Raw genomic sequence first — 22,969 nt, forward strand, 5'->3', positions numbered from 1 at the left:
TCTACCATGAGCAGCACCATAGGAGATCAGGCTATTTTTAATTTCAAAAAATGTTTTAACATTAATAGAAAATAACTGTTCTGTGCTTTTTTTCTGTGTGACATGGCAAGAAGATGCATGAGTGCTTGTTTAACAAGGCCCTCGTTTTGGGTTTTGTTGCTAAAACATTCAATATCATTTTATATTCTACCTCAATATTACTGAGCTGTACTGATGTAGTTGGGTTTGCCCTTTAGGTCTTGAAATAAAAAGTTTGACTGACAATAGATGTGGCTCTGGTATAATTGCTTTAATCTGGAGGGTTTTGTCAAGGTCTAAAACTGCCATTATGTCAGGAGCACAGTTTGGCAATACGTTACTTGATTGACCACTGGCAAAATTATTTGTTTAACTTATGTGAGGTGAAATACTACTGTGCTAAAAGTTGTTTTGAGATGAGGATATGTTATCATATCAGGGCCAAAGTGTCAATGAACACACTTAATTTTCTGTGTTATTTAAGGGCGCATTCACATTGCATTGGCAGTGTATAAATGCTGTCGAAATTTGGCGTCAGAGGTTTACTGGTTGGAAGCTGCATGAGACTCCCTGGAAGAGGGAGTCTAAATTCACTTTGCATTAGAGTCTATTCGGGCCACGGCACCCAGTTTATGCTCCAGCCTAGATTTGCCAATCGGGGGCACATTACCAGGAGGCCATTAACATACTGGAGATGGGCTTGCCAGCCTACCCCTGGGGATTCTCGGTAAAATTATGGTGGAAAATATAGGACTGCTGCAGCTTTAGAGTTTGTAACATTCTCTCTTCTCCCCCCACCCCCCCCCGGCCCACCCACCAAATTGTTCTTGATGTTTGGGCCTGTGCATGGCTATGCTGAGACAACCGTAGCACAGGCCCTTTGCTATGGGACAATTATTGGCTCCCTCTGCCGACCTCCAAATGCTGGATGCTTGAGCTTAGCACATACCTGAGCAGTCTTCACTCTCGATCTTCCAAGTAACTGGTGGAAGAGGCCTTTCTACCTTCAGCGTCAACGCAAAGTGGTTTCTGCTTTTCACCATTGACATTAAACTTACGGAGACTGAATGAACCCTTACTTTAGTCAAAGAGAACTGATTGGTATTGCAAATGTGGGCACAATCCACTTGGTCCTCGCTAGAACTTTGGCATATTCATCTGAGGCCATTCGAGCACTGTGTCATGAGGAAGATATTCAAGTGGTTCAAAGCAGAGCCACCAGCTGATCCATAGAGTGAAAGGATTGAATTATGAGGAAAGACTGGAGAAACTGGGGCTGGAGAAACTTGAATGGGGGCGACCTAGAGGGCGTCATGTGGGAAGAGGGAACAAATCTCGGTTTGATTGTTGGAATTGTGATTGCCGCGGTCGCCCTGATTGCTCTGGTCGTCGGTGGCATTATGTGGAAGAGGAGAGGAGGAAACCTGCTTACAGCCCAGCAAATCCTGCTGAAAGAGGAGAATCATCCTCAAACTCATCAGCCCTGGCCTGAGGCTGATCTTGAAGTGAAGTTCACTGGAACTAGAATCTGGACTTGCTGTGTCGCTGGGGAGGATTCATTCAGAAGCAGTCCAGGATTCTGTATCTTCATTTGGTTTGATTGATTGTCACTGGCTGCTCTCAGAAACATTAGATTAATATTAACACTATCATTGAGTTGATTTTTGGGCTTATTTTCTTTTTGGTGATTGGATAGAAAGCTTCAGTTGGGTTTGTTGGTGTTTAATGTAAATGAAGTATTTCTAATTCGGTCGTCTTCCATGCTGTAACCATTCTTTGATTATATGTGGACATATGCAAGAAATTAAACTGTGTAGTGAAGGTAAGATAAAAGTATGACAAAGTAGACACCAGTTCAAATTGGTCAAAGACAATTTTAGGATTGATGCCAGGAAGTTGTTGTGGTAGAGAGAAATTAACAGGTGGAATGGACTTTTGGGTGGGCTAGTGGAGGCAGAACAAATTGGAATAATTTAAGAGATAGTAAGGTGCTGTAATGTGGAGAACTGTAGCCTTTTCTCGGTAGATGAGCTGAAATGAGCCTTCCTCATCTGTATTTATCTTTTGATCTGGGTACTAGAGTCACTCACTTCTTTTGGAAAGGATAAATCATATTGTAATTAGACTTGTGTAAATTATTCACTTCAAATATGTTAATAAACATAATGGCCATTTGGTTTTAAATATTGTCAAGTCAATAATTTTCTCTTTATTTTGATTGAACTCTTGTGGTGCGGGTGTGGGGGGGGACAACAAAAGATATAACAAATGAGTCACAAAAGGCAAGGTTACATGTCTATTATCCTGTTACAATACAACAAAGGAAAAAGTGGGAAATTTAGAAGTAATGGTTAATGACCATGTAGCAACCGAGGTACATGGCTGCAGAATGTGATTTAATTTGCAAACTCAAATGTCAGGAATCTGTAATGTGGGATCAGATTTTGAACTGTTAATTATGAATTTCTAATCTCTCCTTGCTCTTTGTCGGGTGATTTTGCAGTTTAAATCCCCAGTGTTTCAGTAGATTGAGAAAGGGGCCAAACCTTTGTGACACTTGGCTTGGGAAAAGCCCCAGTAAGTACATTCGGCTCTCAGACTGAGCAGTGGCCCATTGTTGTCTGTTCAGGAGCTCTGGATATTTTTAGTCTTATCGTGATACACCTGTACGCAGGTGATGAATGGGTCAACATATTTTTTTAGTCTAAATGTTTAAATACTAATTTGTTTAATATTGTATTCTGACTTCTGGAATGTTAAGACCAAAAATGGCGTATTATTTTCATGTGCAAACAACCAAGATGTAGAGTCCAAAATCCATAATCCCACTCCACTGCCGTAACTACTATTTGATGGTAAACCTCTCCATTATTCTCTCCTTTCCGCACACCAACTATAACTGATCTACCGCACCTTCAACAATGCCGCCGCCCCCCCCCCCCCCCCCCCACCCTTAAGCTCCATTATGGAGCGGCTAGGCTTTACTGACCGGGGGCTGACCCATCCTATAGACAGAAAGGAGATGAGGAAAAGTGGAGGGCAGAGAAACCCAAGAAAAAGAACAAAAAGGGCCATTGTACAGCAAAATTCTAAAAGGACAAAGGGTGTTAAAAAAACAAGCCTGAAGGCTTTGGCTCCAAGTTTCCACATGATTTGCTCCTGATTTCGAAGAGCAACTGGTGTAGAACGGAGTATCTTAGAAATCGGAATTCTCGTCATTTAGTTTGCTCCAGTTTTAGTCAGTTGGAACAGTTTCACTTTGGAACAGAATTTTTTTTCAAAAGGGGGCGTGTCCGGCCACTGACGCCTGTTTTCAAAGTTTTGTCAGTGAAAACTTACTCCAAACTAACTTAGAATGGAGTAAGTGAAGATTTTTGTACGCTCGAAAAAAACCTTGCCTACACTTTAAAAAATCAGGCGTAGGTTACAAATCAGGCGTAGGGAATGGTGGTGGGGGGGGTTTAAAGGGAAGTTTACAAACATTAAACACTTCAGTTTTACAAATAAAGAGCCATCATCAATAATAAATACATCAATAAATCAATCAATAAATCAATCAAAAACAATTAATAAATAATTTTTTAAAAAATCAATAAATAAAACATTTTCTACTTACCGACTGCAGCAGCGGGAGCCCTTCAACAGCGTGCTGGGATGCCCCCCCCCCACCCAGTGTGTCTCTGTCAGTGTCTCTATCTCTCTGTCTGTGTGTGTCTCTCATTCTCTGTCTGTCGGTGTCTGTGTTTCTGACAGCGAGGGGATGGGGAGGAGGGGGGTAGAGTGGGAGAAGGGGATAAAGGGGAGATGGGGGGTGGAGGAAGGAGAAGGGGGAAGGGAGGCTGAATGGGCTGGGCCCGAGACTTCGGGCAGGGCCCGTCCCCAGCACCAGATTTACAGATAGGTGGCATTGGGTCGGGTCGGGGGGGGATGGTGGGAGGGAGGGAGGGAGGTCGGTTCGGTTCGGGTCGGGGGGAGGGAGGGAGGGAGAAGGGAGGTCAGGGAGAGGGAGGTCAGGTCGGATCCAGTCCGGGGGCGGGGGGGAGCGTGAGTCGGGTCGGGAGGAAGCAGGAGCTGGCCGTGGGAGGAGCCTTATTCACACAGCCCCAGTGAGGCCATTCGGCCAGGGCTAGGGGCTGCATGCTTCGGCCCCTCCCACACAGTTTCGGGCACCTGGAGCTACTGCACTTGCGCGCCCACTGTAGTGCGCATGTGCAGAGGTCCCGGCACTGCTTTCAGCGCAGGGACCTGGCTCCGCCCCCTACAGCTCCTGCTGCGCTGCGCCGAGGGCCAGAGGACCTGCAGGGAGGTGGAGAATACGGAGGGTTTTTTAGGCGCACTTTGTGGCGCGAAAAACGGGCGTCCAGGTCTGGACTGCGCCGTTCTAGGCGCGGCTCGAAACTTGGGCCCTTTGTGTCTTAATGCAAGGGGTATCCGTAATAAGTTGGATGAATTAACTGTGCAAATAGATGTTAACAAATATGATGTGATTGGGATTACGGAGACGTGGCTCCAGGATGATCAGGGCTGGGAACTCAAAATCCAGGGGTATTCAACATTCAGGAAGGATAGAATAAAAGGAAAAGGAGGTGGGGTGCCATTGCTGGTAAAGAGGAGACTAATGCAATAGTTAGGAAAGACATTAGCTTGGATGCTGTGGAATCTATATGGGTAGAGCTGCAGAACACCAAAGGGCAAAAAACGTTAGTGGGAGTTGTGTACAGACCTCCAAACAGTAGTAGTGATGTTGGGGAGGGCATCAAACAGGAAATTAGGGGTGCATGCGATAAAGGTGCAGCAGTTATAATGGGTGACTTTTTAATATGCACATAGATTGGGCTAACCAAACTGGAAGCAATACGGTGGAGGAGGATTTCCTGGAGTGCATAAGGGATGGTTTTCTAGACCAATATGTCGAGGAACCAACTAGGGGGGAGGCCATCTTAGACTGGGTGTTGTGTAATGAGAGAGGATTAATTAGCAATCTCGTTGTGCGAGGCCCCTTGGGGAAGAGTGACCATAATATGGTGGAATTCTGCATTAGGATGGAGAATGAAACAGTTCATTCAGAGACCATGGTCGAGAACTTAAAGAAGGGTAACTTTGAAGGTATGAGGCGTGAATTGGCTAGGATAGATTGGCGAATGATACTTAAGGGGTTGACTGTGGATGGGCAATGGCAGACATTTAGAGACCGCATGGATGAACTACAACAATTGTACATTCCTGTCTGGCGTAAAAATAAAAAAGGGAAGGTGGCTCAACCGTGGCTATCAAGGGAAATCAGGGATAGTATTAAAGCCAAGGAAGTGGATACAAATTGGCCAGAAATAGCAGCGAACCCGGGGACTGGGAGAAATTTAGAACTCAGCAGAGGAGGAAAAAGGGTTTGATTAGGGCAGGGAAAATGGAGTACGAGAAGAAGCTTGCAGGGAACATTAAGATGGATTGCAAAAGTTTCTATAGATATGCAAAGAGAAAAAGGTTAGTAAAGACAAACGTAGGTCTCCTGCAGTCAGAATCAGGGGAAGTCATAAACGGGGAACAAAGAAATGGCAGACCAATTGAACAAGTACTTTGGTTTGGTATTCACTAAGGAGGACACAAACAACCTTCCGGATATAAAAGGGGTCAGAGGGTCTAGTAAGGAGGAGGAACTGAGGGAAATCTTTATTCGTCGGAAATTGTGTTGGGGAAATTGATGGGATTGAAGATCGATAAATCCCCAGGGCATGATGGACTGCATCTCAGATTACTTAAGGCGGTGGCCTTGGAAATAGCGAATTCATTGACAGTCATTTTCCAAAATTCCATTGACTCTGGATCAGTTCCTATCGAGTGGAGGGTAGCCAATGTAACCCCACTTTTTAAAAAAGGAGGGAGAGAGAAAACAGGGAATTATAGACCGGTCAGCCTGACCTCAGTAGTGGGTAAAATGATGGAATCAATTATTAAGGATGTCATAGCAGCGCATTTGGAAAGAGGTGACATGATAGGTCCAAGTCAGCATGGATTTGTGAAAGGGAAATCATGCTTGATAAATCTTCTGGAATTTTTTGAGGATGTTTCCAGTAGAGTGGACAAGGGAGAACCAGTTGATGTGGTATATTTGGACTTTCAGAAGGCTTTCGACAAGGTCCCACACAAGAGATTAATGTGCAAAGTTAAAGCACATGGGATTGGGGGTAGTGTGCTGACGTGGATTGAGAACTGGTTGTCAGACAGGAAGCAAAGAGTAGGAGTAAATGGGTACTTTTCAGAATGGCAGGCAGTGACTAGTGGGGTACCGCAAGGTTCTGTGCTGGGGCCCCAGCTGTTTACACTGTACATTAATGATTTAGATGAGGGGATTAAATGTAGCATCTCCAAATTTGCGGATGACACTAAGTTGGGTGGCAGTGTGAGCTGCGAGGAGGATGCTATGAGGCTGCAGAGTGACTTAGATAGATTAGGTGAGTGGGCAAATGCATGGCAGATGAAGTATAATGTGGATAAATGTGAGGTTATCCACTTTGGTGGTAAAAACAGAGAGACAGACTATTATCTGAATGGTGACAGATTAGAAAAAGGGGAGGTGCAATGAGACCTGGGTGTCATGGTACATCAGTCATTGAAGGTTGGCATGCAGGTACAGCATGCGGTTAAGAAAGCAAATGGCATGTTGGCCTTCATAGCGAGGGGATTTGAGTACAGGGGCAGGGAGGTGTTGCTACAGTTGTACAGGGCCTTGGTGAGGCCACACCTGGAGTATTGTGTACAGTTTTGGTCTCCTAACTTGAGGAAGGACATTCTTGCTATTGAGGGAGTGCAGCGAAGGTTCACCAGACTGATTCCCGGGATGGTGGGACTGACCTATCAAGAAAGACTGGATCAACTGGGCTTGTATTCACTGGAGTTCAGAAGAATGAGAGGGGACCTCATAGAAACGTTTAAAATTCTGACGGGCTTAGACAGGTTAGATGCAGGAAGAATGTTCCCAATGTTGGGGAAGTCCAGAACCAGGGGTCACAGTCTAAGGATAAAGGGTAAGCCATTTCGGACCGAGATGAGGAGAAACTTCTACACCCAGAGAGTGGTGAACCTGTGGAATTCTCTACCACAGAAAGTTGTTGAGGCCAATTCATTAAATATATTCAAAAGAGAGTTAGATGAAGTCCTTACTACTAGGGGGATCAAGGGGTATGGCGAGAAAGCAGGAAGGGGGTACTGAAGTTGCATGTTCAGCCATGAACTCATTGAATGGCGGTGCAGGCTAGACGGCCCGAATGGTCTACTCCTGCACCTATTTTTCTGTTTCTATATTGCCCCGGGCCGGGAGCGGCGGAACGGGTTTCCGCTCCGCCTATGCTGCCACCCGTCGGGCACGTGCCGACCCCACACCGACCTGCGGTGATCCTCTTTCCGACCCCCACAGTAAATTGCTCCATGCAGAATTGCGCTGCGGGAGCAGATCGGTCTTCGGTCGGTGCCATGGACAGCTTTCCCCTGCGGGAAGCTGTGTGTGGCTGGGTGGTGCGTCCGCCCTTAAAGGGGAGGGCGCACTGCCGGTGCCTCCATTTTATTTTAATTGTCGGCGATTCCGAGGTTGGCCCGACAATGGTGGCCACGGGTTCGGCCCGGCTGCCAACAAGCAGCCAGGTACCCACTCTTGGGTGCCAGGCCGCTGGCCCAACCGAAACCCTCCCTGGTGGCCCAGGGGGCCTAATTAAACTAAACGCAGAGTTTGCAGCGGCCCTCCCCTTTAATGACAGCTGACCCGCTGTAAGAGCACTTCCGCCCCGCAGCCAACCCAACATCCGCCCATGGATTGGGTGGAGAAAAATCTTAAATAATGGTCGGTTATTTGGCCCCTTTGAATCTACCACTAGCTGGTCAGGAACTAAATGTTTTCTGATTTACCTTCCATTCTCACAGTAAATATTCACTTGGCCTCCCTCAACATTCCCTCCTATGCAATGGGACTTCTCCGCTCGGAACATGCGGGCATGACCCCATCAGAATTCCTGGGGTCGGGTAATTTAAATAAAATAGGTGGGCAACTGAACTAACAGCAGCGCAGCGGGGTACCCCGCTAGTCGGGGATGGAAACTATTGTATTGGGAACTGGCAGTATCGGGCTGTATTACTCGGCACCACTCGAATTGCTGCCCCCTGCCTGCCTCAGTAATGTCACCTGTTTGAAGTTTCCCAGGAGTTGCTCCTTTTTTTTGGAGCAACTAGGTTTTTTTGGAGTATCCTAAAAATCGCAATTCTCCACATTCAGTTTGCTCCAGTTTCAGTGAGTTAGTTCAGTTTCTTTTTAGTTCAGTTTTTTTTTCCAAAAGGGGCGTTACCAGCCACTTCCGCCTGTTTTGGCCATTTAAGCAAGTTTAGCCAGCGAAAAGTTACTCCAAACTAACTTAGGCCAGCGTATGTGTCCACTTTTGTATGCTCAGAAAAACCTTGCGGAGACTTACGAAATCAGCGCAGGTAGCCAGAGATGGGGGGCAAGGGAAGTGAGAGGTGATGCTTATCCAACAGTTACAAGTATATTTGCAGTTCATAGTCTTGTATCACAACAAAGATAGCAACTATGCTATAAATTCCAAAGAATATAAAATACAAACAATCTTTTTAACTATATCAAATAATTTCCTCCTGCAAACACTCCTGTGCTATCCACAGGGAAATAAATGCCTGAGGAAGAATAATTGCTAATGTTACCCTTGGCAATAATCAAAGAGATTTGCATTTCATTAACATTTTGTAAAATAGAAATTCCTCAATCCCACATTTAATTGTTGCCCCTAAATGCATATGGAGATGAATGTGTTGTGCAAATGGACAGGAGTAAGCCCCCATCTGTTACTGACTATATCACTATAATGTTTTGAAAATGATTACATCATCCCACACCATAACTATTTTTTGACGTCGTAAATTTGCTAATTAACTGTTAACATGCCGAATCACAACCGACTATCTCAGCCAGTTCCTCCGAACGTATGTCTTGGATTACAAGCTTACTGCTTCATGCATTGCTAAATCAGACGTGCTTCAGAACTGCCCCTCCTTTACCATATTGATTGCTTTTATAGAATCTTATGTAAACCAACACAAATCTACACGCAACAGGTAAGTGGAGATAAAAGCTGCATAAAGTACTTTAAAACAATAACAATTTAAACACCCAGTAACACAAGATCTTTGCACCCTCAAGTGATTTTTAAATAGTTTATCAAATTATTTGAAGCTGTCTGCACAACAATACATTTTTAGCTTTGTCATTGTAAACTCCCAAATGGCTGAGCCACTGTGAGAAAGCTCATTGTAATTGCTTCTTCAGAAATGAATGCAAAAACACACAACTCCATTGGGTGGGGGAGGACAGACACATGTTTAGGAACAAGCCCATCCCCTTTTAAATAATCTTTTCCCCATACCGTTCAATCATTTTCTCTCCAGAAGCTTACCTTAAACTCATTTATATTATCACTCTCTATTGCTCTCTCTCTCTCTCTCTCTCTCTCTCTCGAGCAACTTCTTCCACAATGTCTTTACTCTTTGTGTAAATAAATGCTCACTGACTTCCCTCCTTGTTCCATGATACAATAATAAGGCATGGATTCGGGATGGTGCAGGCTTGATGATTCACATGGCCCTTTCTCATTCCAGACTTTATATTCTTTATATTACTCCCAGCTGAATGCGGCAGACACTGTTCCCGCAGGTTGCGGCGGGGAGCCCATTCGGCCAGGGCTAGGGACGGCCTGCTTCGGGCCCCTCCCACACAGCCTGCACAGATTCGGGGGCGAGGAGCTACTGCACATGCGCGCACACTCTAGTGCGCATATGCAGAGGTCCCGGCACTGTTTTCAGCGCAGGGACCTAGCTCCGTCCCCCACCCCTTGTGCTGCGCTACACCGAGGGCCTTTCGTTCCAGCTGCGGGGAGAATAGCAAGGTAACTTAGGCGCGGTTTTTGTTCTAAAAAGTCGGCGCACCTCACGGAGATGTGCTGTTCTAAGCATGGGGGCAAACTTGGGCCCAATCTTTCTATAAACATAAAACTTGCATTTATTTACCACCAGCTACTATAGAAAAATGCCCCATGGTGCTTCACAAATTACATAAGTTGGGTTACATAGGATATACAGCACAGAAACAGGTCATTTAGCCCAACCAGTCCATGCCGGTGTTTATGCTCCACTCGAGCCTCCTCCCGACTTTCCTCATCTAAATCTATCAGCATCACCCTCTATTCCCTTCTCCCTCATATGCTTGTCTAGCCTCCCCTTAAATACATCTCTACTATTCGCTTCAATCACTTCCTGTGGTAGCGAGTTCCTCATTCCCACCACTTTCTGGGTAAAGAAGTTCCTTCTGAATTCCCCATTGGATTTCTTGGTGACGATCTTATATTGATGGCCTCTAGTTTTGCTCTTCCCCACAAGTGGAAACACTCTGTGTCTACTCTATCAAAACTTCTCATAATTTTAAACACCTCTGTTAGGTCATCCCTCAGCCTTCTCTTGAGGATATAACGAGCATGGTAGATAGAGGTGTACCGATGGATGTGGTGTATTTAGATTTCCAAAAGGCATTAGACAAGGTGCCACACAAAAGGTTACTGCAGAAGATAAAGGTACGCGGAGTCAGAGGAAATGTATTAGCATGGATAGAGAATTGGCTGGCTAACAGAAAGCAGAGAGTCGGGATAAATGGGTCCTTTTCGGGTTGGAAATCGGTGGTTAGTGGTGTGCCACAGGGATCGGTGCTGGGACCACAACTGTTCACAATATACATTGATGACCTGGAAGAGGGGACAGAGTGTAGTGTAACAAAATTTGCAGAATACACAAAGATTAGTGGGAAAGTGGGTTGTGTTGAGGACACAGAGAGGCTGCAAAGAGATTTAGATAGGTTAAGCGAATGGGCGAAGGTTTGGCAGATGGAATACAATGTCGGAAAATGTGAGGTCATCCACCTTGGAAAAAAAAACAGAAAAAGGGAATATTATTTGAATGGGGAGAAATTACAACATGCTGCAGTGCAGAGGGACCTGGGGGTCCTTGTGCATGAAACTCTTTTAGAGTCTACCTGCAAAACATAAAACATTAAACCGTGCCACCCGACCTGGGTGACACACCAGACATTTACAAGGCCCTTTTTTTCCTTTTTTTTTGTGTTTTTCTTTTTTTTTTTGGTTTTTTTTTTGGGCACTAAAATCACAATTTTTCCCCAGTGCCCCCTATAAAAGGGAAGGGGACACTAAAAGCACCGGCAATTAAAACAAATTAAACTTTAAAACGTAAAAATTTAGTTTGCAGGTGCAGCAGGTAATCAGGAAGGAATGTTGGCCTTCATTGCGAGAGGAATGGAGTACAAAAGCAGGGAGGTCCTGCTGCAACTGTACAGAGTATTGGTGAGGCCGCACCTAGAGTACTGCGTGCAGTTTTGGTCACCTTACTTAAGGAAGGATATACTAGCTTTGGAGGGGGTACAGAGACGATTCACTAGGCTGATTCTGGAGATGCGGGGGTTGCCTTATGATGATAGATTGAGTAGCCTGGGTCTTTACTCGTTGGAGTTCAGAAGGATGAGGGGTGATCTTATAGAAACATTTAAAATAATGAAAGGGAGAGATAAGATAGAGGCAGAGAGGTTGTTTCCACTGGTCGAGGAGACTAGAACTAGGGGGCACAGCCTCAAAATACGGGGGAGCCAATTTAAAACCGAGCTGAGAAGGAATTTCTTCTCCCAGAGGGTTGTGAATCTGTGGAATTCTCTGCCCAAGGAAGCAGTTGAGGCTAGCTCATTGAATGTATTCAAGTCACAGATAGATAGATTTTTAACCAATAAAGGGAATTAAGGGTTATGGGGAGCGGGCGGGTAAGTGGAGCTGATTCCACGGCCAGATCAGCCATGATCTTGTTGAATGGCGGAGCAGGCTCGAGGGGCTAGGTGGCCTACTCCTGTTCCTAATTCTTATGTTCTTAATGTTCTTATGTTCAAGAAAGAGAGACCCAGCCTGTTCATGGGCATGAGGGAAAAGAGCAGATATTGATCCAAAGAAGGAGCGATCAGGAGGGCTGACCAAAGACTTGGGACAGGACAGTCAAGTCAGTATTGGATTGGCTGATCGTTTTACGCCCCATCCCACTTCCCTTTCCATTGACTTCAATAAAGAAAATGGGATAGATTGTATAACGGGCGGCTTGATTGACGGTTTAACACCCCCCGCCAAAACGAAACATTCCACCGTTGGCCAAAGAGGTGGGTTTTAAGAAAGGTCTTAAAGGAGAGATGTAGCTAGAGATGTGCAGGGAGGAGAATGCACAAGAGTCACAGGAATGGACAGTTCGATGGGGTGTGGTTGTGGGGTTGGAGGAGGTGGTTCTTCTCTTAGGCAGTCCCCCGGAGTCGAGGATGACTTGCTTCCACATTGAAATGAGTTCTCGGGTGACTGATGAGACCAATGCGGAATCTACAGTCTCTGTCACAGGTGGGGCAGACGGTGGTTGGAGGGACGGGTGGGTGGGGTGATTGATTTGCCGTGCGCTCCTTCCGCTGTTTGTACTTGGCTTCCGCGAGCTCCCGGCGAAGAGGCTCGAGGTGTTCGGTGACTTCTCGGATGCTTCTCCTCCACTTTGAGCCGTCTTGGGCCAGGGATTCCCAAGAGTCGGTGGGGATGTTACATTTTTTTCAAGGAGGCTTTGAGGGTGTCCTTGAAGCTTTTTCTCTGCCCTCCTGGGACTCGGCGTGACGCAGCTCGTAGTAGAGCGCTTGTTTCGGAAGTCTCGTATCGGGCATGCGAACAATGCGGCCCGTCCCATCGGAGGTAGGGAAGGGCGCGGTCGCAGAGGGATTTAAACACCAGGGTGGAATTTTGAATTTGAGACGTTGGGGAACCAGGGACCAATATAGGTCGCTGAGGACGGGATGGTCAAGTGGGACTTGCTGCGGAAGTGGATGCAGCGGCAGAGATGTGGCGGGTAGGGGATGGGATGTGAACCAGGAGTAATTGAGACTGGTGGTGATGGGGCACAGTGAAATACTCCTGTGCTGCTCCCTGCCACCAGCAGCAGAAAAGATTGCAAAAGTGTGCAGGTGGAAAACAATGCTTGCATGTCTTACCTAGAATTACTTAGAAATGACAACACGGAAACAATGCGTATGGCTCAACCAGTCCATGTTAGAATAAGGGGCCGCCCATTTAAAACTGAGATGAGGAGAAATTTCTTCTCAGAGGGTTGTAAATCTGTGGAATTCTCTGCCCCAGAGAGCTGTGGAGGCTGGGTCATTGAATGTGTTTAAGGTGGGGATGGACAGAATTTTGAGCGATAAGGGAGTAAAAGGTTATGGGGAGTGGGCAGCGAAGTGGAGCTGAGTCCATGAATGGCGGAGCAGGCTTGAGGGGCCAAATGGCCTACTCCTGCTCCCATTTCTTATGTTCTTATGTTCTTATCTGAATGCTATCTGAAAAGTTTGGGCCGTTTTTGTGAGAACAGAGGAAATTGTAGGTGATTTGACAGATATTAAATATAATGCACACACAAATGTAGCGCAAGAATGTTAAGTGTTTTGTATGTGAACTTTACCCATTGAAAGTTTTGCCCTAAGGCAGTTGAAGCCTATGAAAATCCTAAATTCTTCAGCATATTCTCTGATTTCAGTGACATTTATGGCTCAATGCCACTTAGATTTTCCTTGAGTATAACACTTTGGTGAATGTAGCCATGAAAACTAAATCAGCTGTGCAGTTCTCACTGGTAGTATTTCTTACAAGAGTCATTTATTTTAAACATATCAAGATCTGTGGCTGCTTTCTTGAGCAAAACCGGGGATGTTTTTCCTAGTCAAAATATGCAAACCGTATCACGTTGCACTTTATTCCATGACGAAACAAATTCTTATCGGATTAAAATGCAGATTACATCGTGTCGGGAGTGCATGCTCCGGGGTTCTGAATGGTTTCGATGTGAGCAGTCCTGCTGGTCACTGTGTGATCTCTGGGAGCGTGGAAAGATGATGTCTTTCATCCTACTTGCTTTTATTCATTTTTACTCATCCTGGAAACAAACCCTTTATAGATTCTGGTTTCTATTTTTAGTGACTTAAGAAAAAATGGAAAATCGCTGCTACTGGTCAGGAGAGGGTGTTCTGTGCTGTTTCCTTTCTGGGTGCAACTGGTATGTGCCATTGCTGGAAATTAATGACTATCGTAAATTATACACACATTTTCGCATTTATTACATCTATATAGTAGGAATGGAAATCTGTTAAGAGGCAAATCTGCACAGTGCATACGTGCTGCGGTTCACTCCGGCATAATTATTTTATTCATTAGTCATTCTGATATCGGTCAGTGCATGGTCAAACAACATATTAGCATGGTGTATGCCCAGGGATTTTACTGTTAACCCATCTGAGTACATTTTAATTCTTTTTAAACACCATCATACAGAGAACAGACATTGCCCAATTTGAATTGCGTAGTCAACGTCCAGATTTTACTTACCCTCCCATTATGTGCTCTGTTCAGTTAGAAGCTCACTTACAAACTGATGCCAAAATGATGCATGAATTGTCTTTGCCGGCTGCTGACACAATTCTCGGTAAATACAAGCATTTACAGTGTAGTGAACCCCACTGAATATGTTGTCTGTTCAACTTTAGTGTGTGTGCCATCCATATCATTTAGAGCCTTAATCAAAGGATTTGATGGGACAGACACAGAGAAACTATTCCAAGAATGAGAGGTGATCTCTTGAAACATTTAAGATTCTGAGGGTAGTTGCTGAGAGGTTGTTTTCCCTGGCTGGAGAGTCTCGAACTTGGGGGGATAGTCTCAGGATAAGGGGTCGGTCATTTAAGACTGAGATGAGGAATTTCTTCACTCAGAGAGCTGTGAATCTTTGGAATTCTCTGCCCCAAAGGGCTGTGGATGCTGAATCGTTGAGTATATTCTACGCTGAGATAGATATACATTTGGACTCTAGGGGAATTGAGGGATATGATGATCAGAATATGATAATCAGATGGGGGGGGGGCAAATGTTGAGGTCGAAGATCAGCCATGATCTTATTGAATGGTGGAGCAGGTGCAAGGAGCCGTATGGTGTACTCCTGCTCCTAATTCTTAGGTTGTTGCATTTTCTCTGGTGGAGGAATCAAGAACAAGGGGAAAGAGTGAACAGGCTGGTGCTCTTTCTCGAGAAAAGAGAAGACTGACGGGTGTCCTGATAGAAGTCTTTAAGATTATGAAAGGATTTGATAGGGTAGATGTAGAGAAGATGTTTCCATTTGCAGGCAAGACCAGAACTAGGGGCCATAAGTCACTAATTAATCCAGTAGGGAAATCAGGAGAAACATCTTTACCCAGAAAGTGGCTAGATTATGGAACTCGCTACCACAGAGAGTGGTTGAGGCGAATAGTATCGATGCATTCAAGGGGAAGCTAGATATACACATAAGGGAGAAAGGGATATAAGGATATGTTGATGGAGAGATGAAGATGATGGGAGGAGACTCATGTGGAGCAGAAACACCAGTGTGAATCTATTGGGCCAAATGGCCTGTTTAAGTGCTGTAAATACTCTGTAAAACTAAAATTAGAGCTAGGCCCATCAGCGAACTAAGGAAGCACCTTTTCACACTAAAGGTGGTAGAAATCTGGAACTCTCTTCACCCACAAAGGCTGTGGATGCTGGGTCAGTTGGAGCTTTCAAGACTGAGATCGCTAGATTTTTTTTTGGGTAAGGGTATCAAGGGATGCGGAGCAAAGGTGGGTAAATGGAGTTAAGATACAGATCAGCCATGATCTAATTGAATGGTGGAGCAGACTCGAGAGTCTGAATGGTCTACTCCTGTTCCTAATATTCTGTTCTACTAAATGTATGGTTTCTATGCCTTTGCTTGAAAAGTAAAATTTAGCGGCATTTTTCATGTTTCACTCTTCTAATTTTGCCTTCGACAGAACTGTGATTTTTTTTTGGGAGGGTTTTCAGTAATGTTCATATTTCACAAAATTAATGGTATTGCAAGTTACTTGCTACTGCACCCTGCCCCCCCCCCCTCCCCCCATTAGATATGATAATATTGAAGGTTGCACTTGAAATGTCATAACCTGTCGTTTCTCTTTACAAATGCTGACTGATTTATGCATTTACAGTATTTTATGTTGATCTTCAGCATTTACTGTTTTTCTTTTTTAACCTAATGGGCTCAATTTTGGACAGGAGTTGCTCCGTTTTTTTTGGAATAACTTGATTTTTCTGGTGTAACTTAAAAATCCCTATTTGCACCAGTGTAAGTGAGTTAGTTACGATTTTTTTAGTTTAGTTTTTTTATCTCAAAAGGGGGCATTACCAGCCACCTATGACAGTTGTGTCCATTTAGGCAACTTTGGCCAGCTAATAGTTACTCCAAATCTACTTAGGCCAGTGTATGTGGCCACTTCAGAAAACCCTTGCGGAGAGTTAAGCAATCAGCGCAGGTAGGTACATTGGAGGCCATTCGGACTGGGATAGGAGTGGTTGGCCAGCAGAACTGATAGTGCTCCTGCCTGGATAATTTCTATCAGTTCTGCTGGCCAACCGCTCCTATCCCAGACTGAGTGAGTTTCAAAAGACCAAAATTTAATTTGGTCACTAATAAAGAAACTTAATGAGTAAAGAATATCAATAGGATCAAACAGCTATACAGGACATCATATGACAAACTTCGCAAAGTTAATTTACTATACAACAGAAGCATTCATGGAAGCTTAAACTACAAAAATAAAATAAGTAAAAGATAGTTGAATTAAATTGCCCTACTCTCACAACTAATTTAAACAACTATTTGTTTGCAATGATTATACTGGATCGATCTCACCGGGAGGCCACTTGGCCAGGGTTAAGGGCGGGCGGACAGGAGAATTGATAGTACTCCTGCCTGTATGATTTCTATCAATTCTCCTGCCCGCCCGCCCCTAGCCCTGGCCGAGTGGCCTCCCGGTGTGATTTCTAGATGATTAAAGCTTCAAATCAAATACCCCTACTCAGCAACATTTGGCCGGCATCGGGTCCCTCCCACACAGCGGCTGCAGCAAGCCACGGAGAGGACGGCGGCGAGGAGCTACTGCGCATGCGCGGACACTCCTCTGTGCATGTCATCATCATCATAGGCCATCCCTCGGAATCGAGGAAGACTCGCTTCCACTCCTAAAATGAGTCCTTTGGTGGCTGAACAGTCCAATGCAAGAGCCACAGACCCTGTCACAAGTGGGACAAACAGTTGTCGGGGGAAATGAGGGGGGTGGTGGGACTGATTTGCCGCACGCTCCTTCCGCTGCCTGCGCCTGACCCCTTCACGCTCTCGCCGTTGAGATATGAAGAGCTCAACGCCCTCCCGGATGCACTTTCTCCACCTAGGGCGGTTTTTGGCCGGGGACTCCCAGGTGTCAGTGGTGATGTCGCACTTTACCACGGAGGCTTTGAGGGTGTCCTTGTAACGTTTCCGCTGCCCACCTTTGGCTCGTTTGCCTGAAGGAGCTCCACATAGAGCAATTGCTTAGGGAGTCTCGTGTCTGGCATGCAAACTATGTGGCCTGCCCAGCGAAGCTGATCGAGTGTGGTCAGTGCTTCAATGCTGGGGATGTTGGCCTGGACGAGGACACTGATATTGGTGCGTATGTCCTCCCAGGGGATTTGCATGTTCTTGTGGAGACATCGTTGGTGATATATCTCCAGCGACTTGAGGTGTCTTCTGTACATCGTCCATGCCTCTGATCTATACAGGAGGGCAGGTATTACTACAGCCCTGTAGACCATGAGCTTGGTGGTAGATTTGAGGGCATGATCTTCGAACACTCTTTCCTTTAGGCGACTAAAGGCTGCACTGGAGGCGATGTTGAATCTCCGCATCAGTGTCTGCCTTTGTTGATGAGAAACTCGCGAGGTATGGGAAGTGGTCCACATTGTCAAGTGTGCAGACGTCCCGGCATTGTTTTCAGTGCTGGCTTCGCCCCCGACTTGACTGGCCACGCTGCGTGACCACAGGGAGGAGGCCGGACAGCGGCCAAAGTGGGGAGGAATTTTGTTCGACGCACTTCTGAACAGAAAAAAGCCGAAAAAGCGTGTGTGCCAAATTGAGTCCAATGAATGGTCACCTTGGGATACTCCACATTCTAGACCCTGACAATCAAACTCCTGCTTGATGAAAGAGCGCATGCCATGTTCATATCATTGCAAAATAATTTTGGTTGCACATCAACCTAAAAGGAACGTAGGAATATAGGAGCAGGAGGCGGCCATTCAGCCCCTCGAGCCTGTTCCGCCATTCAATGAGATCATGGCTGATCTGCGACCTAACTCCACATACCCGCCTTTGACCCATATCCCTTAATACCATTGGTTAACAAAAAAGCTATCAATCTCCGATTTAAAATTAGCAATGCAGTTTGAGAATTAGGTCCTAATCAATGTTCCCTCTAATTTTGTTTTCCTGCGCGAGCCATACATGCATGGTATCCCTTCCAGTGGCAGCAACTGGTGAGTGGCCTGTGCGGGACCTCCCAATTGGTGCACGGCCGTGCGCCTTAGGGAGGAAATATTGGTCCTGGCATGGTGCTATTTAAATGCAAGTTTATCTTTTCTTTTCCATGCAACAACACGCAAGTTATGTTTCTGGAAGGAAGTTTGTGGAAGACTTGAAGTAACCTTTTGAGCAACATAGCGGCCCGGATTTTGCATTCGTAACAGTGAGGCTATCTGTGCTCGCTGTTGTTATGGACTAAATTGGATAGCAACTTCTGGCTTCCGCACATGCGCAGTTAAATGCGGAAATCGGGAAGTTGCTGTCCGATTTTGCCCTGCTCCTCCACACGCTTTGCTCCAACTGTATTTTGGCAAGAGATTTGACATTGAAACACATGAAAGGGCGTGAAGTTGTGGTACTCACCCACTAGTTACCCACTAAACATGCCAGAAAAAAGTTGAGGCTTGTCCATTAAAGTGTAAATTAATTTTTAACAGCGTGCTAAGTTTTAATTACCACCAAACAACCTCTCAGGGACTGAAAATTTACTTTTAAAAGTGGAGAGTCTCATTCCTTCAGATTTTAATTATTGGAGATTTTAAAAAATAATTAAAAAAAAAACTTTCTGTCTCTTTTATCTCTCCCTCTCAAACCCATCTTTTTTCCCCCTTGTTATTTCGCTTTCTGTACATAATTTTACAGTGAATTAAATATTCTAACTTTCATTTCCTGGTTTAGACTCTGTGTGCCACAGTAAGGATTCTTAAATCTGATTGGACAACATCAATAACGATGACGTGTATTTATATAGCGCCTTTAACGTCGTGAAATGTCGCAAGGCGCATCACAGGAGTGTTGTGAGATAAAGGGCTCAATTTTCCCCAATGCCGTTTTTTGGCGTATGGCAAGAGTTATGCCTGTTTTTTTTGGCCCCGACTACTCCAAAAAAATAACTAGCAAGTTTCCCCGTTCTAATTTTTGAAATTGGCGACCCACAGCCCGTCCTTTAGCTTCGGGGAGTGGAGCCTAATATCTGCGCCGAAAAAATGATGCCGCCCCTCCTCTTCGCATGCACGGGAAAAATATGGCGTTTTTTTACATGACTGCTATGAGAGCGCATGCCCAGTACACCTCCCAGTCTGCATTCGGCCATTTTTAAAGAGCCAGTTGTGTGTGAGAACTTTAATTCTCACTGGAAAATTCGGAGCTGCAATACAAGATGCAACACGGCTCAAGGACCAAGAATTTCTTACAGGGTGAAGCTGAGGCACAAGTTAACGTGATTGAGGCCCGATGGCACAAGCTGGAAACCAGTAGAGGTCACACAAAAGTTTCACCAAACGAAATGACGAAACGCTGGAACCAAGTTACAGAAGATTACTGTGTAATGGTGACCATCCCGAGGTCTGGAGGCCAGTGCAAAAAGAAGTGGCAAGATCTTGGTTAAGTAGTTAGTGTAAGTAATATTTTCATTTATTCACTGGAATTGCAATTATAAATGTGGCCATCTGTATATGTCTCACCCAGCATGAAGACACCCTCTCTAAAAAGTTATATTGTCATCTTTGCAGAGTAAGGTGGCTCACAACAAAAGGGAAAGAACTCAAACTGCATCCACTGACACCCTTGGAAGACCGGGTCACTGCTTTGATGGGTCCTGCCTGGAGAAAAGCAACCACCACTGCACAAGCTGGGCCCACACTCGAGGGAGAGGGTAAGTCCTGCAAATTCCAACATCTGGCTTTGCTAAATGTTAAGTACTGCGCGGGCTAGCCATGCTTCGGTTCATGGGGATGTCTCCGTCAGCTACGCTTCGGTTGATGTAATGTGCTACCATTCATCGTGGTCCTTCGAATGTGCCTGCTGCCTGCGCTGTGTGAGCCTACTCATGCCACCCACCCTGCCCCCTCCTCCGCTGCTAACCATTTGTCCGTTCTGTTATATTTCGCAGAATTTGAGGCTGAAGCCGATGCAGAAGATGATTCAGATGCGAACGAGCCTGAAGATGAGAACATCTTCCAATCCCACCTTGCAGATCAAGAGCAAGGGGGCGAGGTTGAGGGGGAGGGGATGGATGAAGTCCCCACTGTTGTACTCACTCTGGAGGAGGTGCAGGTGCCAGGCCCTTTCCTGAGTGGTACGAGTGTTGGGACATTCCACGGTTTCTCACAGTCCGAGGCTGGGGATTCCACTGGGGTGCAGTGAGGCACACCCAGGGCCCTACCATCCGAGGCTACGGGTCCCAGTGAGATGCAGCGAGCCACACCTAGGGTGAGGAGGGGAAGGAGAGCTCGACAGCACTCTCCTGAAGTGCAGGATCTAACAGATGTGGTTCAGATGATGGCAATGAGTGCTGAGAGCATTGACCTTACGCGATCATTCCTGGACACCATCAGTGGGATGGATGATGAGGTATCGGGACTGTCAGGAGAAGTAACAACACTCTCATGAGAAATCGGAACACTATCCGGGCACGTAAGGGAGGGAATGTCGCAGGCAGCTGATACACTGTCGGTGAACGTGAGGGAGGGAATGTTTCAGGTCGTTGAAATACAGTCAGGGCACATGAGGAAGGGAATGTCGGAGTTAGCTGCTGCAATAAGGGAACATGCCAAGACCCTGCGGCCATTGACAGAATCAACTGCCACTCCCACTCCAATCCCCAGACCAGCCTCTGAAGAGGCCCAAGCCGGGCCTTCCACATTAGCGACTGCCCATGCTCCCCCATCAAGAAGTGCGCATTACCCGAGATGGTCGAAAGAATAAACTTGGTATCAACCCGAGAAACACTGCGCCACCGCCTGTGGGCAGAGTGGAGTCAACAAGACCAAGCGCAGCAGGCGGTCTTAGAATAAGGTGGAGCAGAGATGGATGCAGTCTTTCTTTGCTGTTGTTATTATTGTTACTGTTGTAACCGTTCTCAAATTAAAAGTTTTCTGTAAGTTATGTAAATTTACAAGTTTAAAAGTTTGTAAGTGATCTTAACTGAAAACTTTAAAGTTTGATACAAGAATATTTTTATTAAAGTTAAGTTAGGTACAAACAAGTGTTAAACTTTTGAATAAAATATATTTTAAATTATAACTGAATCATTTCCATATTTGTTCCATTATTAACACAACTTTTTGAACTAAAGAATAATCATTTCCATTATTTGCTCCATTAATGCAACACAACATTATGGAACGGGTCCAAACAGTAAACATGGTCCATGTGGAATAGTTGCCGCTGAGCCTTCAGGCAGCAAAGTGTTCACGAATAAGCTGGTGGTGCAAGGCTCGAGCAATTGTTAAAGGGGCACGATGACCCGCCCTCCTCCACCGTTGTGCGCCGGGTTCAGCTAGTTGCATGGCTTCCTCCTCCTCCTCCTCCTCGTTATCTGCATCTTCCTCCTCATCATCAGCCACTATCACCTCAGATGGGTCTTCCACTACCAGCTGCTGCTGCCTCATGATGGCTAAGTTATGCAACATGCAGCACACAACAGTGAACTGACCGACAATCTCTGGAGTATTGTGAGTAGCCTCCAGAATGGTCCAGGCAGCAGAAATGCTGTTTCAAGATGCCAATGGTTCTCTCTATTATGCTGCATGTCGCAGTGTGCGAAATGTCGTGTTCCCGGTCAGTTTCCGTCCGGGTTACGCATAGGCGCGTCATGAGCCAGGTGGCGAGGCCGTACTCTTTGTCTTCCAGTAGCCAGATCTTCCCTTCTGGCTGCTGCTGAAACGTGGCAGCTATAGCGCTCTCGCATAGGATGAACACATCATGGGTGCTCCCAGGGTATCTCGCATCAACTGCTATGATGCGATGCATGTCGTCACACAAGAATTGTACATTCACGGAGTGAAAGCCTTTATCTGTTCCTGTACATCTCAGAATCCTCCAAAGGTGCTCACAAGACGATGTGGATACAATCAATGCGGCCCTGTACCTTTGGGAAGCCAGCAATCTTGGAGAAGCCCACAACTCTGTCACGCATTGCCTGGGCAGTCATGGGGAACTTTATATAGGCAGTCCTCCGGGCATATAGTGCAGCAGTCACGTGTCGAATGCAGATATATGTTGCATGTTGTGAAATGACGCACACATCCCCAGTTGTGGCCTGGAATGATCCAGATGCATAGAATGAAAGTGCAGCTGTAACCTTCACATCAACTGACAAAGCAGTCCTCCTGATGCTTCTAGGTTGCAGGTTTGCTTTTACTAACTCACTGATCTCGGTTACAACTTCTTTGCAGAAACGCAGCCTTCTCACACATTCTGCATCAGTCGGGTGCAGGTATGAATGCCTGTCTCGATATACCCGACGTGGGGAAGGCCTTCTGCCCATCCTCCTACGTGCTCTCAGGTTCATCTTGCTATGATGTCTAATCAATTGTCTCCTTCGCAGCACCATCATGCAGAAGGCTTGCACAATGTATGGCATTGTCAGTATTGCCCCATAATTAAATTGTAG

General features: G+C 45.7%; 1 protein-coding gene across 1 annotated transcript in view; it reads left to right on the plus strand.

Moving 5' to 3' along the window:
- Positions 1–22,969, plus strand: part of LOC139281636 (lipase maturation factor 1-like) — a 53,409-nt gene that overhangs the window by 29,157 nt on the left and 1,283 nt on the right. The window contains exon 3 of the mRNA XM_070901779.1: positions 14,106–14,184. Coding sequence (XP_070757880.1) covers positions 14,106–14,184 — 79 coding nt within the window. The remainder of the gene's footprint in view (positions 1–14,105; positions 14,185–22,969) is intronic.

The sequence above is a fragment of the Pristiophorus japonicus genome, chromosome 15, assembly GCF_044704955.1.
Source record: "Pristiophorus japonicus isolate sPriJap1 chromosome 15, sPriJap1.hap1, whole genome shotgun sequence".
NCBI classification, from domain to species: Eukaryota; Metazoa; Chordata; class Chondrichthyes; family Pristiophoridae; genus Pristiophorus; species Pristiophorus japonicus.